The sequence below is a fragment of the Delphinus delphis genome, chromosome 5 (genome assembly GCF_949987515.2).
Source record: "Delphinus delphis chromosome 5, mDelDel1.2, whole genome shotgun sequence".
NCBI lineage: Eukaryota > Metazoa > Chordata > Mammalia > Artiodactyla > Delphinidae > Delphinus > Delphinus delphis.
Window position 1 is genome coordinate 119,159,448 of NC_082687.1, and position 15,238 is coordinate 119,174,685.

The 15,238-nt window shown below is 39.9% G+C and overlaps 1 protein-coding gene across 1 annotated transcript in view; it reads right to left on the reverse strand.

Annotated features, from left to right (window-relative positions):
* Window positions 1-1,791: 1,791 nt before the first annotated feature.
* Window positions 1,792-15,238, reverse strand: part of QRFPR (pyroglutamylated RFamide peptide receptor) — a 76,887-nt gene continuing 63,440 nt past the window's right edge. The window contains exons 2-3 of the mRNA XM_060013198.1: window positions 2,949-3,014; window positions 1,792-1,928 (exon numbers count right to left, since the gene is read on the reverse strand). Coding sequence (XP_059869181.1) covers window positions 1,792-1,928; window positions 2,949-3,014 — 203 coding nt within the window. The remainder of the gene's footprint in view (window positions 1,929-2,948; window positions 3,015-15,238) is intronic.

Consider the following 15,238-nt stretch of genomic DNA (forward strand, 5'->3'; position numbering starts at 1 on the left):
ATGTTGATTTTCTAAAATTAGCTTTTTTCTTCCTTTGAAGAAAAGAGATTTTGGGTGTTGTGGGCTTTTTGGTCTGTCTCCTCCATTCCTTACATCTGTAGTCAAATGAAGTAGACTGTTTGAATTCTTCAATAAATTAATATAAATTCTTTATCTGGTTGTCACAAAAGTGACTATTATTAAGAGATCATCTGGGCTGTTAAGAGACGTCTTTTAGTTATATAATAAAGTCTTGCTTTAACTAGATAGGTGGGGTTTTTAAAAAGTCAAGATTAAAATGCAGAGTGGCATTATTTGAGGTTCTTCGTGGTTTGCTTCCTGATGGACTTATGCATCCAGTTGGCAATAGAGATCTGAAGTCGTAATGCAAATCTATCCTGGTCCCAACCGCGGTTTGGCACCATCTGGTGGCACGTATCCACCACAGCTTAAATATGGAGTGGTGGGCATTCCAGGAGAGGCCCAACGATTTCCAGGAATCTTCTGGTTGTTTGGCTCCTTTTTCACTGGCTCTAACTTGGAGAGACTGGGCTAGGAACATACTGACTATGCAGGGAGCCACTCTTCACCTTATCACCTACTTTGCCAGACAATGTTGCCTGTCATTTCCAAGGTAAGAATTTTTACCTGTTCTTTGAGAAGATAATAGGAACCAAGTATCCATTGCACAATCTTGGCGCCATTGTGTGAAAGGATTTTACTTTAATTTAAAGGTATGAAAAATAGCAGAGGACAAGAGCAAAATCCTGAGGCATGGTTCCAGATGATTCTTCCATGTATTCCCAGGTTTGATATAATGGTAAGGGAATGGGCAGACAGCAGGATAAGAAGTGTACTGTGTCATTGGGCATGGATTCCTCATAGAAGGGGAATGCGTCCCCACTTCTCTTTTGGTGTGAAATAGTTGGGTTAACACCACAACTCAATGCCTGGAAAGACTGAGCAAAGGGTCCCTTGTATTGTTTGAATTGACCCTTATTTTGAACACCTTCTATAGTACCTAACTTTTCTGACTGCTAGAGTTATTGTTTTTTAAAGGCACTCTTATACTTTTAATACATACAATTTTACAGAGAATTTTTTTAATTCCCAATCTCACCACCCCCCAAAAGTGATTCTTTAAAAGAATACATAAATGTGTTTCAAAAATTCAAATAGTGCTAAGAATAATAAGATGAAAATTAATCAGTCTTTTTCTTTTCACCTTCTCCCTCAAATAACCACTGTCAGCTATTACTAAGCTTCTCTTATACTCTTGCAGTTATATACACATGCCTGAACAGTTCTGCATTTTACTTTTTGCACTTAATAATATATTTTGGAAATCTTTCTGTATCAACACAGTTACATACAGATCCACCTCGCTGAAGAAAACTACATAGAGACAATCATTCGCTGCCTTAGCCTAGTTTCCACCCAAGAGCAGAGCCTGAGATAAAGCTTTTTGTACAAGTAGTTTATTGGAAGTGACTCCAGGATCATGAATGAGTGGTAGAGGAAGTATGGTAGCCAACTCCCAAGACCGCCCAATGTTCCCCACCCCTTGGTATTCACACTCCTGTGGAGTCTCCTCCCATATTGCACCAGAGTTGATCTATGTCGCTGACAGCGTACAGCAGACGTGATGATAGGTCCCTTCTAAAGCTAAGTGATAAAACACACTGTAGCTTCCTGCTTGCACTCTCCCTTGTCCTCTCTCTTGGATCACTCGCTCTGGGGAAAGCCAGCTGCCATAAGGTGAGCCGCAGTCCACACTGGGAAAAACTCCTGCTCACAACCACGTGAGTAAGTTCAGAGGTGGATCCTCCAGCCCCAGTCGAGCCTTCTGATGGATACGGCCCTGGCTGACATTTGAACTAAATCCTCATGAGAGATCCTGAGCTGGAAACAGCCAGCTGAAGCGGATTCTGATTTGTTGACTGTGGAACCTGTGAGAACAAAAATTTGTTATTTTAAGTCACTAAGTTTTGAGGTAACTTTTAACACAGCAGTAGATAACTAATACAGGAAGTCAACCAGAGAGGGCGGGAAAGTCAATGTAAGGATATGTTCATTGCTGCTATGGTCAATGGATGCTCCATTCAGCAGGACCTTCTGAGGAGCCTTATGAACTGCATGTCAAGCATTCCATCAGCCCCATCCTTCACTGGTCAAGTGTGCTCCATGGGTGTTGACTCTCCAGCACTTCCAGGATACACATGTGTGAGTGCCAAGTGGGTTCTTACAGGCTTCCCATGCCACATTGTGAGACACATGACGTGGCTCAAAGCAAGACTGGCGGGTTGTGCCTGTGCAAACCTGCTTGAAAACTGCTCGAAACTGCAGGCTTCACAGCTAGAGGAGTGGACAAGATACAACTACACACTTATAACCGTACACATCAAAGATACTTCCCCTCCCCTTTCTTTCTGCAATCTATGCTACATGGCTCATTTTTAACAGAACATTCTTTTTTGGTGTTTTTTTTAAAAAAATACTGAAACTGAATACATTTGCCACACTTCTTCCTTCATGTGAAAAGTCAAGGTTTTATTGTTAATGTGTCTATGCTTAACTCTATATAAATTTATAAAGTAACTATTTTTCCCTTCAATTTGCAATCCATTAAATTAATAAAGGGTCATGTATTCTAATGGATAGCACTAAAACGAATCAAAAGAATTTCAACCCTCCACATTGTTAATCCACTTCTCTGAGATCCCTTTGGAGTCTGTGACTAACTAAAGCAAGAGAAATTTTGCACTTTGGGTGCCCATTATGAGCTGAGATGAATCACCACTTCCTCTAACACATCAGAAATTGCAGTTCAATTCAACTGTGAGAGATGTTGAAATGTTGATATTTTTCTCTTAGTTTGAATTTTGTATGAACTTTCTTTGATCATATGGCTTCTCAAAACCACCTTTCTATTTTTTGGAGGTCAGTCTTAAACATAGGAAGACATTTACCTGCACCAGGGAAAACAAGGTCCTGCTTCTTCAATGGGGCGCTCTGAGTTTGTGAATCTTTCTCGTCTGAAATTGGATGGAGAGATCTGTTGGCAGAAACAGCCTTTAAAATAAAGGTAACAATGACTCAACTTCTGAAGTAGAGCCAGGTTCTCAGGCTGCAGGGTGCTGGGGTTAGCAGAGAGAGAACTCATTTCAGGAGAGCACAGGAAGCTACTTAATGTTGCTTATGAGTCAGAAGAGAGTTGGATCCGTGATGACTGAACTCTTATGTAGTTACACATATTCGCAGATACCTTAATATGTGTGTGTAAAACATGTATGTGTGTATTTTTATTCATCTGTGTTCTATGTTTTGCTTTGATAGGAACCCCTCATCCCCATCCTTCCTCAGCTTTTTGAAGACCGTAGTAATGAGTCACTGCTGCCTATTGCTTTGAAACTAAGGACTTTCTAGGTCAGAGATTTTTTTTTAACATTCTCCTTAATTCAGTCCCCTCGGTGGGATTTTATATAAGTGCATGTAGTTCAGAGACTTCTTGAATGAGGAAAGAAAAGTTAATCTATATTCACAATACATCTGCTATGTGCTTGGAACTTTATACACTATTTTATTTAGTCCATAAACAGGCATAATACTTCACTCTGAAAAATGTGAAAATGGCAACAGGGGCTTAGTTATGCTAAGAGACTTCTCCAACATAAACTAGGATGTGGCAGGCTGGAAGTGAAGTCAGGGATTTCCTGTTCACATAACCCGTGATCTTCCCACCACAACATACTCTCTCTAATTCTTTGTAATCATGGCCTTTGCCAAGGTTCAGTGCTGTGCCAGGTCACTACTTCTCTGTATAATTGTTTCTTCTGAAAAATGAGATATTTAACGCTGAGAGCCAGTCCAGTTCCAACACTATTTAACTTCATTTTGTTTTCCATCAGGGGCTTTTAGGGTCTGGCCATTCATAACAAAAATGCTGAATAATACACATAAGCCATGCTTGGGACTACTAAATCTGCCATTATTGAGACATTGATTACTGCCCCATTTTTCAGAGACTTGTCCATTTGTTTGGACGTTTAGAAATAGTTTTGCAAACAGAGAAGCCTCATATAATCTGTGCTCAGCTGGGAATCAATATAGGTTTTCTCTATCTGACTGTGGGCCTTCAGGCCAGATGTCTTGGGAAAATTTTAGGGAATTCTGCTTGATAAACCAATTCCACTAGTGAGAACAGAGCCTTCTCTTTGGGGCCTCTAGCCCCCTCTTTCCATCTTTGGAAGCAAAGAGGAATAGGCAAACAGCTGGAAAAAGCAGGATCTCATCCCAACACTCTTACAGTCATCACTATATCTATATATTGTGCCCTCTTAATTCTAATAGGTGCCCCCCACATGCAGAAGTTAGGTGATATTTCTGGCAGTTTCAAGATAAGTTATTTTGTTGGAGATGATCTTTGAAGTAGTACTAAAAGGTAATATTTCCAGGGGTCATTACTACTTTAATAGGACTTTAATAATCCTACTTTTTTTCCTGGAAGAGAAAGAACCCATCTTCCCATCTTACAAGAGGCACTGGGGTGTCTTCTGGCCAATTGTTGGCATGAAGAGCTATCTTGAAAAAGAATTCTGATCAACTCCATCCCTTTTGCTCTATTAGCCAATCCACATGTTTTTAAAGATACATTTTGAAAATCAAAGAAATAGAAAATGTTATCACTGCCAATTTCTGTTTGATAAGCCAGTGAAGAAAGTTAAAAGAGCAAATGACAATGAAGTGAAAACTAATATAGATTAACTGAATGCAAAGATTATTTCTTAAGGTTCTGTACATGATACTCTTAGCCTTGTTTGGCTTGAACAAGATAAATTAAGTATCAGGCTTTGCATATATCTTTGCTTTGCAGTTACATTTCTCTCCTTGAAATTAGAAGCCAAAATTCTGTGTTCAGGTTATGAGGGTAATCTGGCTGAAAACATACTGGAATCAAAGATAACTTTTTGCTAAATAGAATCAATTAGATTCTAACAACAAAAAACTCTTCTTTCTAAGTAAAATCGAGACAATTCTTGAGACAACAGTAATTAACTCTCTCATAACTGGAGTTTTAAGATCTTAATTTGGTCAAATAAAGGAGGAATTGAATAGGTTCACTTTATTAAAATTAGCTCCCAAATAATTCTGTGATACAGACGAGAGAGCCACAAAATAAAAAATAAACAATCACTACTAGTAACAACTACTACTATTTTTACTACTAATAGTTACAATTTATTATGCCCGACCATGTATCAGACACCATGTGTAATGAAGCACTGTTTCTCAGCAGTGCTGTGTCTTTTTTTTTCTACTCTTTGTGTTCTAATTTGTGCTTTCAATTACTGATATCTTACATTGGCAACTAGCTGAATATTGAACTCTAGAATTGTGTTCTTTTAATATTAGGAAATATAATTTTATTTTCAAACAACCAAATAAAAAGTTCAGACTGATTTAAATACTTTTGATTCGAATGTTGGATATCACTACTTTTACTTTGCATTTGAATTCTCATAGTTATGAATATTTAGAAGACAACTTGAAACATTTATGAAAATGATTTTTATTTTTTTCATTTTTTGCATTTACTGTAATTTATATTTGTATAAAATACATTAACATTTTGAATATGATTATATTTATTTTTAAATCTTTTAGATCCCATAAGTAGAACACAAATTATGAGGAAGTGTTGATGACAACACAGCTAGTAACCTTACAGAATTAAAGGCCAAAAAAATTGGAATTAATATAAAATTATTTATGATTTATATGTGCTTTTATTTATATATACTCATCCAAATATTGTCAAAGCAACACTCATACATGAGCAATCATGATTAAATTCATACGTCTTTGACATTTTGCCACTAAACTATAGTTTGATGAATATTTTAAAACTTTGGTTGTGATGAGGCATATTTGTCAGGGTAGACATATAGGACTCATTTTATTTGTTTGCTTCTGTTATTTGTAACTTCTAAATATTTAGGGCTCTGTTGAACTGACCTTCATTTGTATTCTTGCCCAGGGCCCTACAAATGTTAAGGGTGGGCCTGGGGAGAGGCACTTCCACTCCTGTAACATTCTCCAGGTCCCTGCCCTTAGTGCTGGACTTAGAGATCCCCTAATCAGACCCCTGTATTTTACAGATGGAGGAACCCTGATGGTTGGCTTCAAGCCTAAGCCAAACCATCACGTTGTCTGCATAGACCAGGAAATGGAGGCCCCTGAAGCAGGCAGAGTGGCATGTTCCTTGCGCTCAGCTGGAGGACTGCCAGGTCCCCTCTTGCAAACAGTTCACTCATCTTAGACTGAAAGCATGGGCCGCGATAGCCAATTGTATGAGGTTAGCTTATTCCTCAGGCTCGCAGGCAGCTCACATGGGCAGCAGGCCCCTAACCAGGAGCCCTCTCCAATTGCCGACCCTCTCTCTCTAACTTATGTATCTTTTAACAAAGCATTGTGTTGAGGCCACCCCTAGGAATAGTGCAGTATCCTGGGGCTAGAAGCAGCTAAAATGGTATCACTGAGAAGGTGGTGACCAGAGTCTAGGAGAGAGATGAGTGTGGAGATGGCTGCCTGAGAGTGGCCTTTAATGGATGGACACGTTCAAAGTGACCTCAGAAGGAAGGAACGGGGAGAAAAATTCCATATCTTCCACCTATTTTCCTCCATCTCTGGCCAGGGCTCCCCATTGGTCAAACCTAGCTGGAGGTGAGAAGGCACAGAAACCCTGAAGATGTAATACTTACCAGTCAAGACAGAGCATATGAAAAGGGGTGGAAATGCATTTGCAGGGGCAAATGGGTGAGATTTGGTACAGCAAGTGAGTCTTTTTATCATATATTTTGGATCTTTTGATTGTCTTGCTAAGCAGGATAAGTAGTGGATGGAGGGACCAGAGCACTCTAATACCTGAGCAAACAGGGTCCCTGTGCAGGTTGGAGTGACTTCCTCCACAATATCTGAGACCCTTCCAGTGCTTGGGACCAGCTGGGACCAGCAGAGCCACCCAGGAAGGGTGCTCTGAGAGCAGATCGAGACCTGTGTGGGCCTGGTCTTTGTTTCTTTCCATCAGGGCACTTTTTGATGTTCTATTCCACACACAAACGGGCATCAGAAGCTCGGAGTAGCTCTGGGACTTGTGCTGTGGGATGGTCGCTAGTGATCCTCGCCAGACCCCAGTTCCAGGGTGGGGGCCGGACAAGTGGCTCACTCTGCTGACTAGTGTAGTCCTTTTACGGGATCACGTGAAATTGGGCCACCAGCATGGTGGTGACAGACTGACTTGATGTGACTCTCACTCAGGTTAGACACAGGATGAGTTCAGGACTCTATTTTACTGCTGACCCTTGGCTCAAGCAGCATGTGTGGCCTCTCAATTGTCAAGGTTCCAATCAGGGTGCCACCTTCATCTCTAGAACTCATGAGTGGTAGGCATGGCAGAAGGCATCCTTTGGCTTGTGTATCCCCCACCTCTGGTACCCAGAGCAGTCTCCCACCCCCTCTGAAGGCTCCATGCCATATATTGGTCGGTGCCCCAGACCAGGCCACACCTGTCTGGCTGATAGACTTCAAGACCAATGCACTACAAGCCAATGGGTCCATGTCCGCTCTTATCTCTGGAACTGTGATGTGCTCTCAGGTCTGTCTGAGACTATGCCAGGTAAGGGTGACAATCCTTGCACAATGGGACCACTCTTCTCGTTTCAATCACTGGCCTCTTGCCTGTCCTTCTCACTGGCGACACTGTGTGGAAGGCAAGGGTACAGGTGACACTGAAAGAGAGAACATTCTAAGAATACATTAAGGACTAAAGAGTTCAAGAGAAGATATGGTTGGAAAACGTTTTGTTCTATATTTAAGCTATAAAGCTCTGGATGGTAAATTTAACATCATCGTGAATAAATTATTGTTCTAATTTCCCTGCATAGATGGGGTAAGACTTACATTTGTGGGCTTCTCCAACAAAGCACAGAAACACTTTCTAAGTCACTGGAAGCCAACATTCACGGACAGCACAATAGATAGCACAGTATTTAAAGTAATGATATAACCAGCATTAAATAAATGGTATTGAACAACTGCAGAGGCAAGAAGAGCTTTTGTTTCCCACATATAAAGAACCAGCATTACAACAGCACTGCTACCATTTGCTTGTGGTAAGAGATATGAAATTGTGCAGAAACTTTGTCAATAAAAAACAGGAAAAGATGGTTCCCAGATCTGAGCAGAAAGAAACGGCGCCTGGATGCCACAAAGCATCTTTATTGAACCGATTAAACAATAAGAAATTACTAAGTACTTCTTCTCTCCCGTTTATTCTAAATCTTCATCAATAAAATACTATTCCTCCCACCAACCCATGACTTTTATAATGCATTTTAGTCTAGATGTGGATATAGACGAAGGATCCAAAAAAAATTATTTGCCTAGAAGGAGCTCTGTGGAGGACCCTAAGGAGCTTTCTCCCTTAGTGACCGGGAACAGGGGGCAAGGTTAATACTGATTACAAAGGGAGTAGATATAATGTTGATGTAATGAGATCACTGACCCAAAAGACTGAAAGCTGGGTTCAAGTCTGGGCTCTACTTCTTACTAGCTGTGTGGCCTTTTTTTTTTTTTAAATAAATTTATTTATTTTTGGCTGTGTTGGGGCTTCGTTGCTTTGTGCGGGCTTTCTCTAGTTGCGGTGAGCGGGGGTTACTCTTCATTGTGGTGCACGGGCTTCTCATTGTGGGGACTTCTCTTGTTGCGGAGCATGGGCTCTAGGCACGCAGGTTCAGTAGTTGTGGCTTGCGGGCTCTAGTTCAGGCTCAGTAATTGTGGTGCGTGGGCTTAGTTGCTCAGCGGCATGTGGGATCTTCCCGGGCCGGGGCTCGAACCCGTGTCCCTTGCATTGGCAGGCAGATTCTTAACTACTGCGCCACCAGGGGAGCCCTGTGTGGCCTTATGTTTTTCTTTTTTTTTTTTTGCAGTACGTGGGCCTCTCACTGTTGTGGCCTCTCCCGTTGCGGAGCGCAGGCTCAGCGGCCATAGCTCACGGGCCCAGCCGCTCCGCGGCACGTGGGATCTTCCCGGACCGGGGCACGAACCCGTGTCCCCTGCGGCAGGCGGACCCTCAACCACTGCGCCACCAGGGAAGCCCTGTGTGGCCTTTCAAAGTGAACTTGACATCACAAATTCTCAGCTTATTCATATATAAAACTGTAGTAATAATATGTGCCCTCCTTACCAAATAGGTTTAGTTTACTGCCAACAGAAATTCATGTTTAAGAACAAACTTTGTAAACTTTACAGTGATTTGAAATAGGTATTTTGAAATAGCAAATTTTGTATAAAAACAACGAAAATTCTTTTCTCTTTAAAGTAATTCAACACTCTGTATGCACATTCTGTTTATTTTATTCTAATTAGTGAAAAAATAGTCTCTCTAAGGTCACCTTTTCCTTTCAGTGGTTCAAAGCAGCATTCATTAGGCCTCTTTATGTAATGGAACAGTCAAAATTGCATTAAAATTATTAAAAAGCCATTTCCCATCAAAGGCTATTTGATTTGGGCTTTCCAAACCACTGACAATTTCACTGTTGTGTGTTTTCAGCAGAACTATGCATTTAAAGCTTATATATAAGCTGAAATTCTCCCCCAGGATATCAAGAACACCACAACTTTCCTTTGGTGTCATTTGTGTTATGATTTTAATTATTTCTTGACATTTCAGAAGTGAAAGCTTTGGCCTCCACTCTCTATGACTTCAAAAGATGGATCCCATTAGATCAATAAGTGGGCCAAGGGACCGAGGGGGTAATTTATACTGCCATTGCCATTCAATTTTCTTTTAGCCTGGGGTCTCTTTTAAGCAGGAGAACACGAAGATGAAGTGCTGCTGTCTAAGCAGAAAGCCAAGTGGAGAAAAGACTGGGCTCTATTTTCATTATTTGGCTGAGAAAAATAAACCTCTCTTTGTCTATCTATGTCTCTAATTTATTACAGTTCTTCATTGCAAAGTATTTCCAAAGATTAAAGTCCACAGTCCATTTGTCATTGTAGAGTTAGAGTGTCTTAGCCCTTGTCTCCTTGCAACAAGTTTACCTGGTTTAGACCTCACGTCAAAAGTCATGAACACACAGCCATGAACTTTGGAAGGGAAGTCAGGGGGTATTGATTTGGGGGATCCTAACCAACTTACCCCTAAGTTCTTGCATACTGTGAAATCAGCATGTGATATAAATGAGGGTGATGTACTACCACAATATCACAGATGTAAACGAACACACTACTGTGGTTTACTAATAGAAATAAAGTTCTCTCTGTTTCTGACCTCAGTCAGACCATTATTAGAAGGTTGTGAAATAGACTCATTTGGAGATACTGTAATTAAAAGTAAGAAAACCTAAGAAGTATTCAGAAGTCAAAAATGACTATAAGGTTAGGAAGATCCTTTGATGAAGGCCTGAAGGTCTACTTTGGGTTAATGGAGACATATGAAAGGGATTTAATAGTAGCCTTTGGGCTTCCCTGGTGGTGCAGTGGTTGGGAGTCCGCCTGCCGATGCAGGGGACGCGGGTTCGTGCCCTGGTGTGGGAGGATCCCACGTGCTGCGGAGCGGCTGGGTCCGTGAGCCATGGCTGCTGGGCCTGCGCGTCCGGAGCCTGTGCTCCGGAGCGCGAGAGGCCACAACAGTGAGAGGCCCACGTACCGCAAAAAAAAAAAAAAAAAAAAAAAAAAAAGTAGCCTTCAAATAAGAGAAGGTTTTTAACAGGAGGCAATAAGTTTTTTCCTTATCTTCCTGATAGGCCTTTATTACTTTGCTTGAATTTATTCTTTCCATCTTCTCGCCAACTCTCTGTTTTTTGCAACCTTAAAAATCAGTTTCTTCTTAACCCTGAAGACATTCATTTCAAATTTATAACAAATTTAACTTGCCACCATGACATACGTAGGGCCTTATATATACAACTCCATCCACAGAATCTGTAATTTCTGTCCACTCAACCCACCTTTCAGTCACTGCTTCCTTCCACTCACTATCCTGTCCTTTCCTCTCAACTACTTAACATGACTCCTACCCCAGGGTCAATCATCTTGCCACAAGGACTTCCAGGCCCAACTCTAGTCTCTGTATCTCTGCTCTCCCACAGCTGGAGATATTTAATCCTTGCTTGAAGACCGTCTTAGTTGAACCTCCAGGTCTTCCTCACCAATTTATCCAGTTAGTAACAAGTTAGTCGCGCTTTCATCCAAATACTTCTTGTTCCTTCCTCATTATGCTTAACTCTGGTTCGGGTCGTGGTAAGCATTTTCCTGCAGCGAGAGTCAGCATACCAGAGTGGTGAAAATGTTCACACCCTGAATTTAAACAGTTTGCCCCTTGCTAGCTCTGTGACCTGGGACAAATTACTTAATCTCTCTAAATCTCTCTAAACTATAAAGGAAAGATATTGGTAGCATCAATCTACAGAGGCAGACTTCACATGAAACTATCAAAGCTTAAGCTTTAGGGTTCTTCTCTTGCACAGGTTCCCTTCAAAGTCTTGGGAGGAAGAGCACTAGTAATGTGTTTTACTTAGTCATATCTTCTTGAAAATTTTGCAACAGTATGATATGTTTGATGTCTGTCTTCCTTTGTTGTAATTCCTGTCATTGTATGGTATATAGACTGGCCACAGACATTTCTGGGATCCAGGTACAGGGAAGTTTAGTTGGTCATATATTTAACTTGAGTGTAGAAAGATATAAGTACGTGTTTCACAATCACTTTGTCATGTATGATTAAATTTTACTTGCTTCCAGAAATATTCTTACTTTACTGCAGAGTATGGCATCAGAAGTATGTGGATACAGGAGAAAAATCAAGTTGTGAAATGTACAAATCCAGAAGATAATTTGCATAAAACTCTTCCAATTAGATTTATAAAATTTATATTAGAGGGTTCCAATCCTGTAGAGGGCTATTCAAAGGAGCATAGGAATATAGTCAGTAAGACAGCAAATACCAATATGAATGTACCATATGCTTTTTGCTAAATATCATTCAAAAAAGATATTTTGATATATATCATTCAACATAGATATTTCCAGAATTCCCGTGTCTGTAGGACACAAACCAATAGTAGCAGTATTAATACAGAAAGCAATTATATCTGTAACAAATATTAAAGAAATTTGATAGGGCTTTCCCCAAATTTTACAATCATCTTAAAAAGTTATATTACCAAGATCAATTTTCAGCTTAATAAAAATTGATAATGAGTGTCTAACTCATTATCAATAATGAGTTATGAAGTTGAAAGAAGTTTTTCTAAGTAAGCAATAGTTTAAAAAAGAAAACAAACTTTGACAAACGCTGCTAGAGAAAATTTTCTATTCCCTGTATCTGTTATCTATTGCCTGGATAATGCTGTGTGCCAACTGCAAAATCTCAGTGGCATTCACGGATAAGCATTATTGTTCATGAGACTGGAGGAAGATGGGGGTTGACCAGATGGCTCTCTCGATCTTAGCTTCATTTCTTCATACGTTTGGGGATCAGCTAACTGTAGGCTGATCTAGGCTGGCTCTTGGCTATGACAACCACGGTGATGAGGCTCTGCTTCACGTCTCTCATCCTCCAGCAGGCTGGTCTCATTGTAAAGGTAGAGGTGCAAGACAAAGGAAGCTCAACTGTGCAAGTGCTTTTCAAGTCTTTTCCTGCTTCCAATTTTTAACATCCCACTGACCAAATCAAGTTACATGGTTAAGCCCAAAGTCAAAGTGGTACAGCATTACAAAGTTATGTGACAAAGGTGTGAATATAAGCAGTAGTGAAAATGGGGGCCATTTTAAAAATTGATTCATTTAAATATAAACATTATAAAATGCTTCAAAGGTATGGTGCAATCACTTCTGACATTCCCAGATTTATTTTGCAAAGTACTAATTACATAGAGTCACAGTAGAAAATGATTATAGAGATGAGATTTTAAAATTAGGATTTAGAAATAATATACATTGACTTTTAAACATTAGATATTACACAAATTACCCCCTTCCTGATAAAAATTTACCATCAAAATTTACCATTCTGTTTTATTTATTGTGTTACTTACAGTCTTACCTTTAAACTGAAGAGATAGTACCTGTGTAGAGGCATTTGAGGGATGTACAGATTTCATCAATGTTATTAACAGAACTTTATTATTATTTATTATTAGTGGTTAGCATTATTGTGGTAATTATTTTTCATTTCTTACTATTTAATAGCAGAAAGTAGAATGAGCTAAAAGGTGGAAGGGGGAAGATGAATAGCTGAACTGATATGTTAGGGCTGGGATGTTGAGAAAGGTGCTTGCCTCAACAAGCAGCCAAAGTGTGGCATGATGTTACTAGGCTGAACACAGAAGCCACCATCACCCTTTACTCCAGGACTTGAGGGGGAGCTAGTTGGACTGAGGGAATTACCAGAGGCAGCTCTCCTTCTCACCGGCATGTAACCAATAGCTCTCCATTTGAATCCAGCCCCTTCTGACCTGATCTCCAAGGTGCAAAAAGAGTGTATTTTCCTAAGGCACAAATATGATTATATTACTCCCTAGTTTTTATGGTTATTGCAGTGGCCTCCACATTGAAACTCATTAGTGCTCTCTGTTCAGACAGGGGCTCACATCTCTAGTCTCAACTCTTAGCACACCTCTTTATTCTATTTTTAAAACAAACAAAAGCCAACAGATCAAACAAGGAGAGAAAAGGTGTTTTCCAACCCCAATTGTCCTGCAGTGTCTTGCTTCTGATCACTTGGGCATACCATGCCCTCTGCATGAAAAAGTTTCCCTCTGACCCCCCACCTACCCACCCAGCCCTGCACCCAACATAAGCATATATTTCCTTCCCTCTCCTGCCTTTCCTATTCTTCCTTCAGGGCTGAACTCAGATCATACTTTCTCCAGAAAGTCTTCCTGGAAAGCAGCCTTCCTCAAACTTGCTTAGTGTCTATCCTCTGGGAGCACATAGACCTGTGCATTTAACCCATCGTAGCCTTTATCACTCTGCACTGAAATTGTCTCTATATGTGCCTGTTTCTCTTCTAGATGCAAGACTCTTATGGCCAGGGATTGTGCCCTGCTCAGGATGGTAACCCAAACCCAAGCTTAGCATAGTGCCTGACACAAGAGAGGGACCAAATATTTGTTGTTTTAAACTAAGCATCAGTGGAGAAAAATAGGGATAATTACATTCTTATATTATTGTAACCAGAGATCTTCTGAATGTAGTCGAAAGAATCAGCGCTACTCTCAACCCTTCTTGCTTAGTCATCTGTTCTTTCAGTTTTGTCAAATAAGGACAAAATGCCTCCAATATTCTAAAGATAAGGGAACAGACATTGTGCCTTTTCATGCCTGAGGACACAGTGACTCATAACAGGATGCTAGTGTATGCTGGAAACACCATCTCTCTGTACTGTTAAACCCACTGTCCTTTACAATCAGCTGTGTTTATCTCCAGATGTGTTCTTTTGCTATAAGTCATCAATGTATAGCCTGAGCTGGGAAGCACATTTATTCTCTCAGGCTACCTGCTACTGGAATAGATCATGTTCAGGGAATTCTTCTGTAGCTGATCTCAGTATTTGTCTAGATCTAGGCTTTAAATAATTAAAAAAAATTAGAACATGTGTGTGTGTGTAGGAAAAAGAGGGTGTGTGTGTGTGAGTGAGTAAGAGAGATGTAAAGAGGCAAAAAATAAAAAAATATATGCCTTCTATCATAGCAATAGGAAAAAATCTATTATCTTGGATTTAAGGTTAGGAGTGTGTTCCCATTTTTCATTGCTGGGTAAGGAATCACCTCAAAACAAGTATCTCCTTGATTGCAAACGGGGTTGTACATCTTTCTATTGTTATGCTAACTAGCTGTATTTCTTACAGTACTCAACTTTTGGTTTCAGGACCCATTTACACATTTAAAAATATTGAGGACCTCAAAGCTTTTGTTTATGTGGATCATATCTTTTGATATTTTTACCATATTACAAATTAAAACTAACAAGTCTTAAAATAGGCACTTATTAATGAATTGAAAAAACCTATTATATGTTTTCAAATATAAAATTTTAATGAAAAATAATTGCTTCTAAAACCAAAAATAATTTGAGAGGAGTGGCATTGTTTTATATTTTTACAGCTTTAATCTGAAACTTGTTAGAAGACAACTGGATTCTCGTATTTGCTTTGGTACGCAATCCATTACAATGTGTTGTTTTAGTTGAATTATAA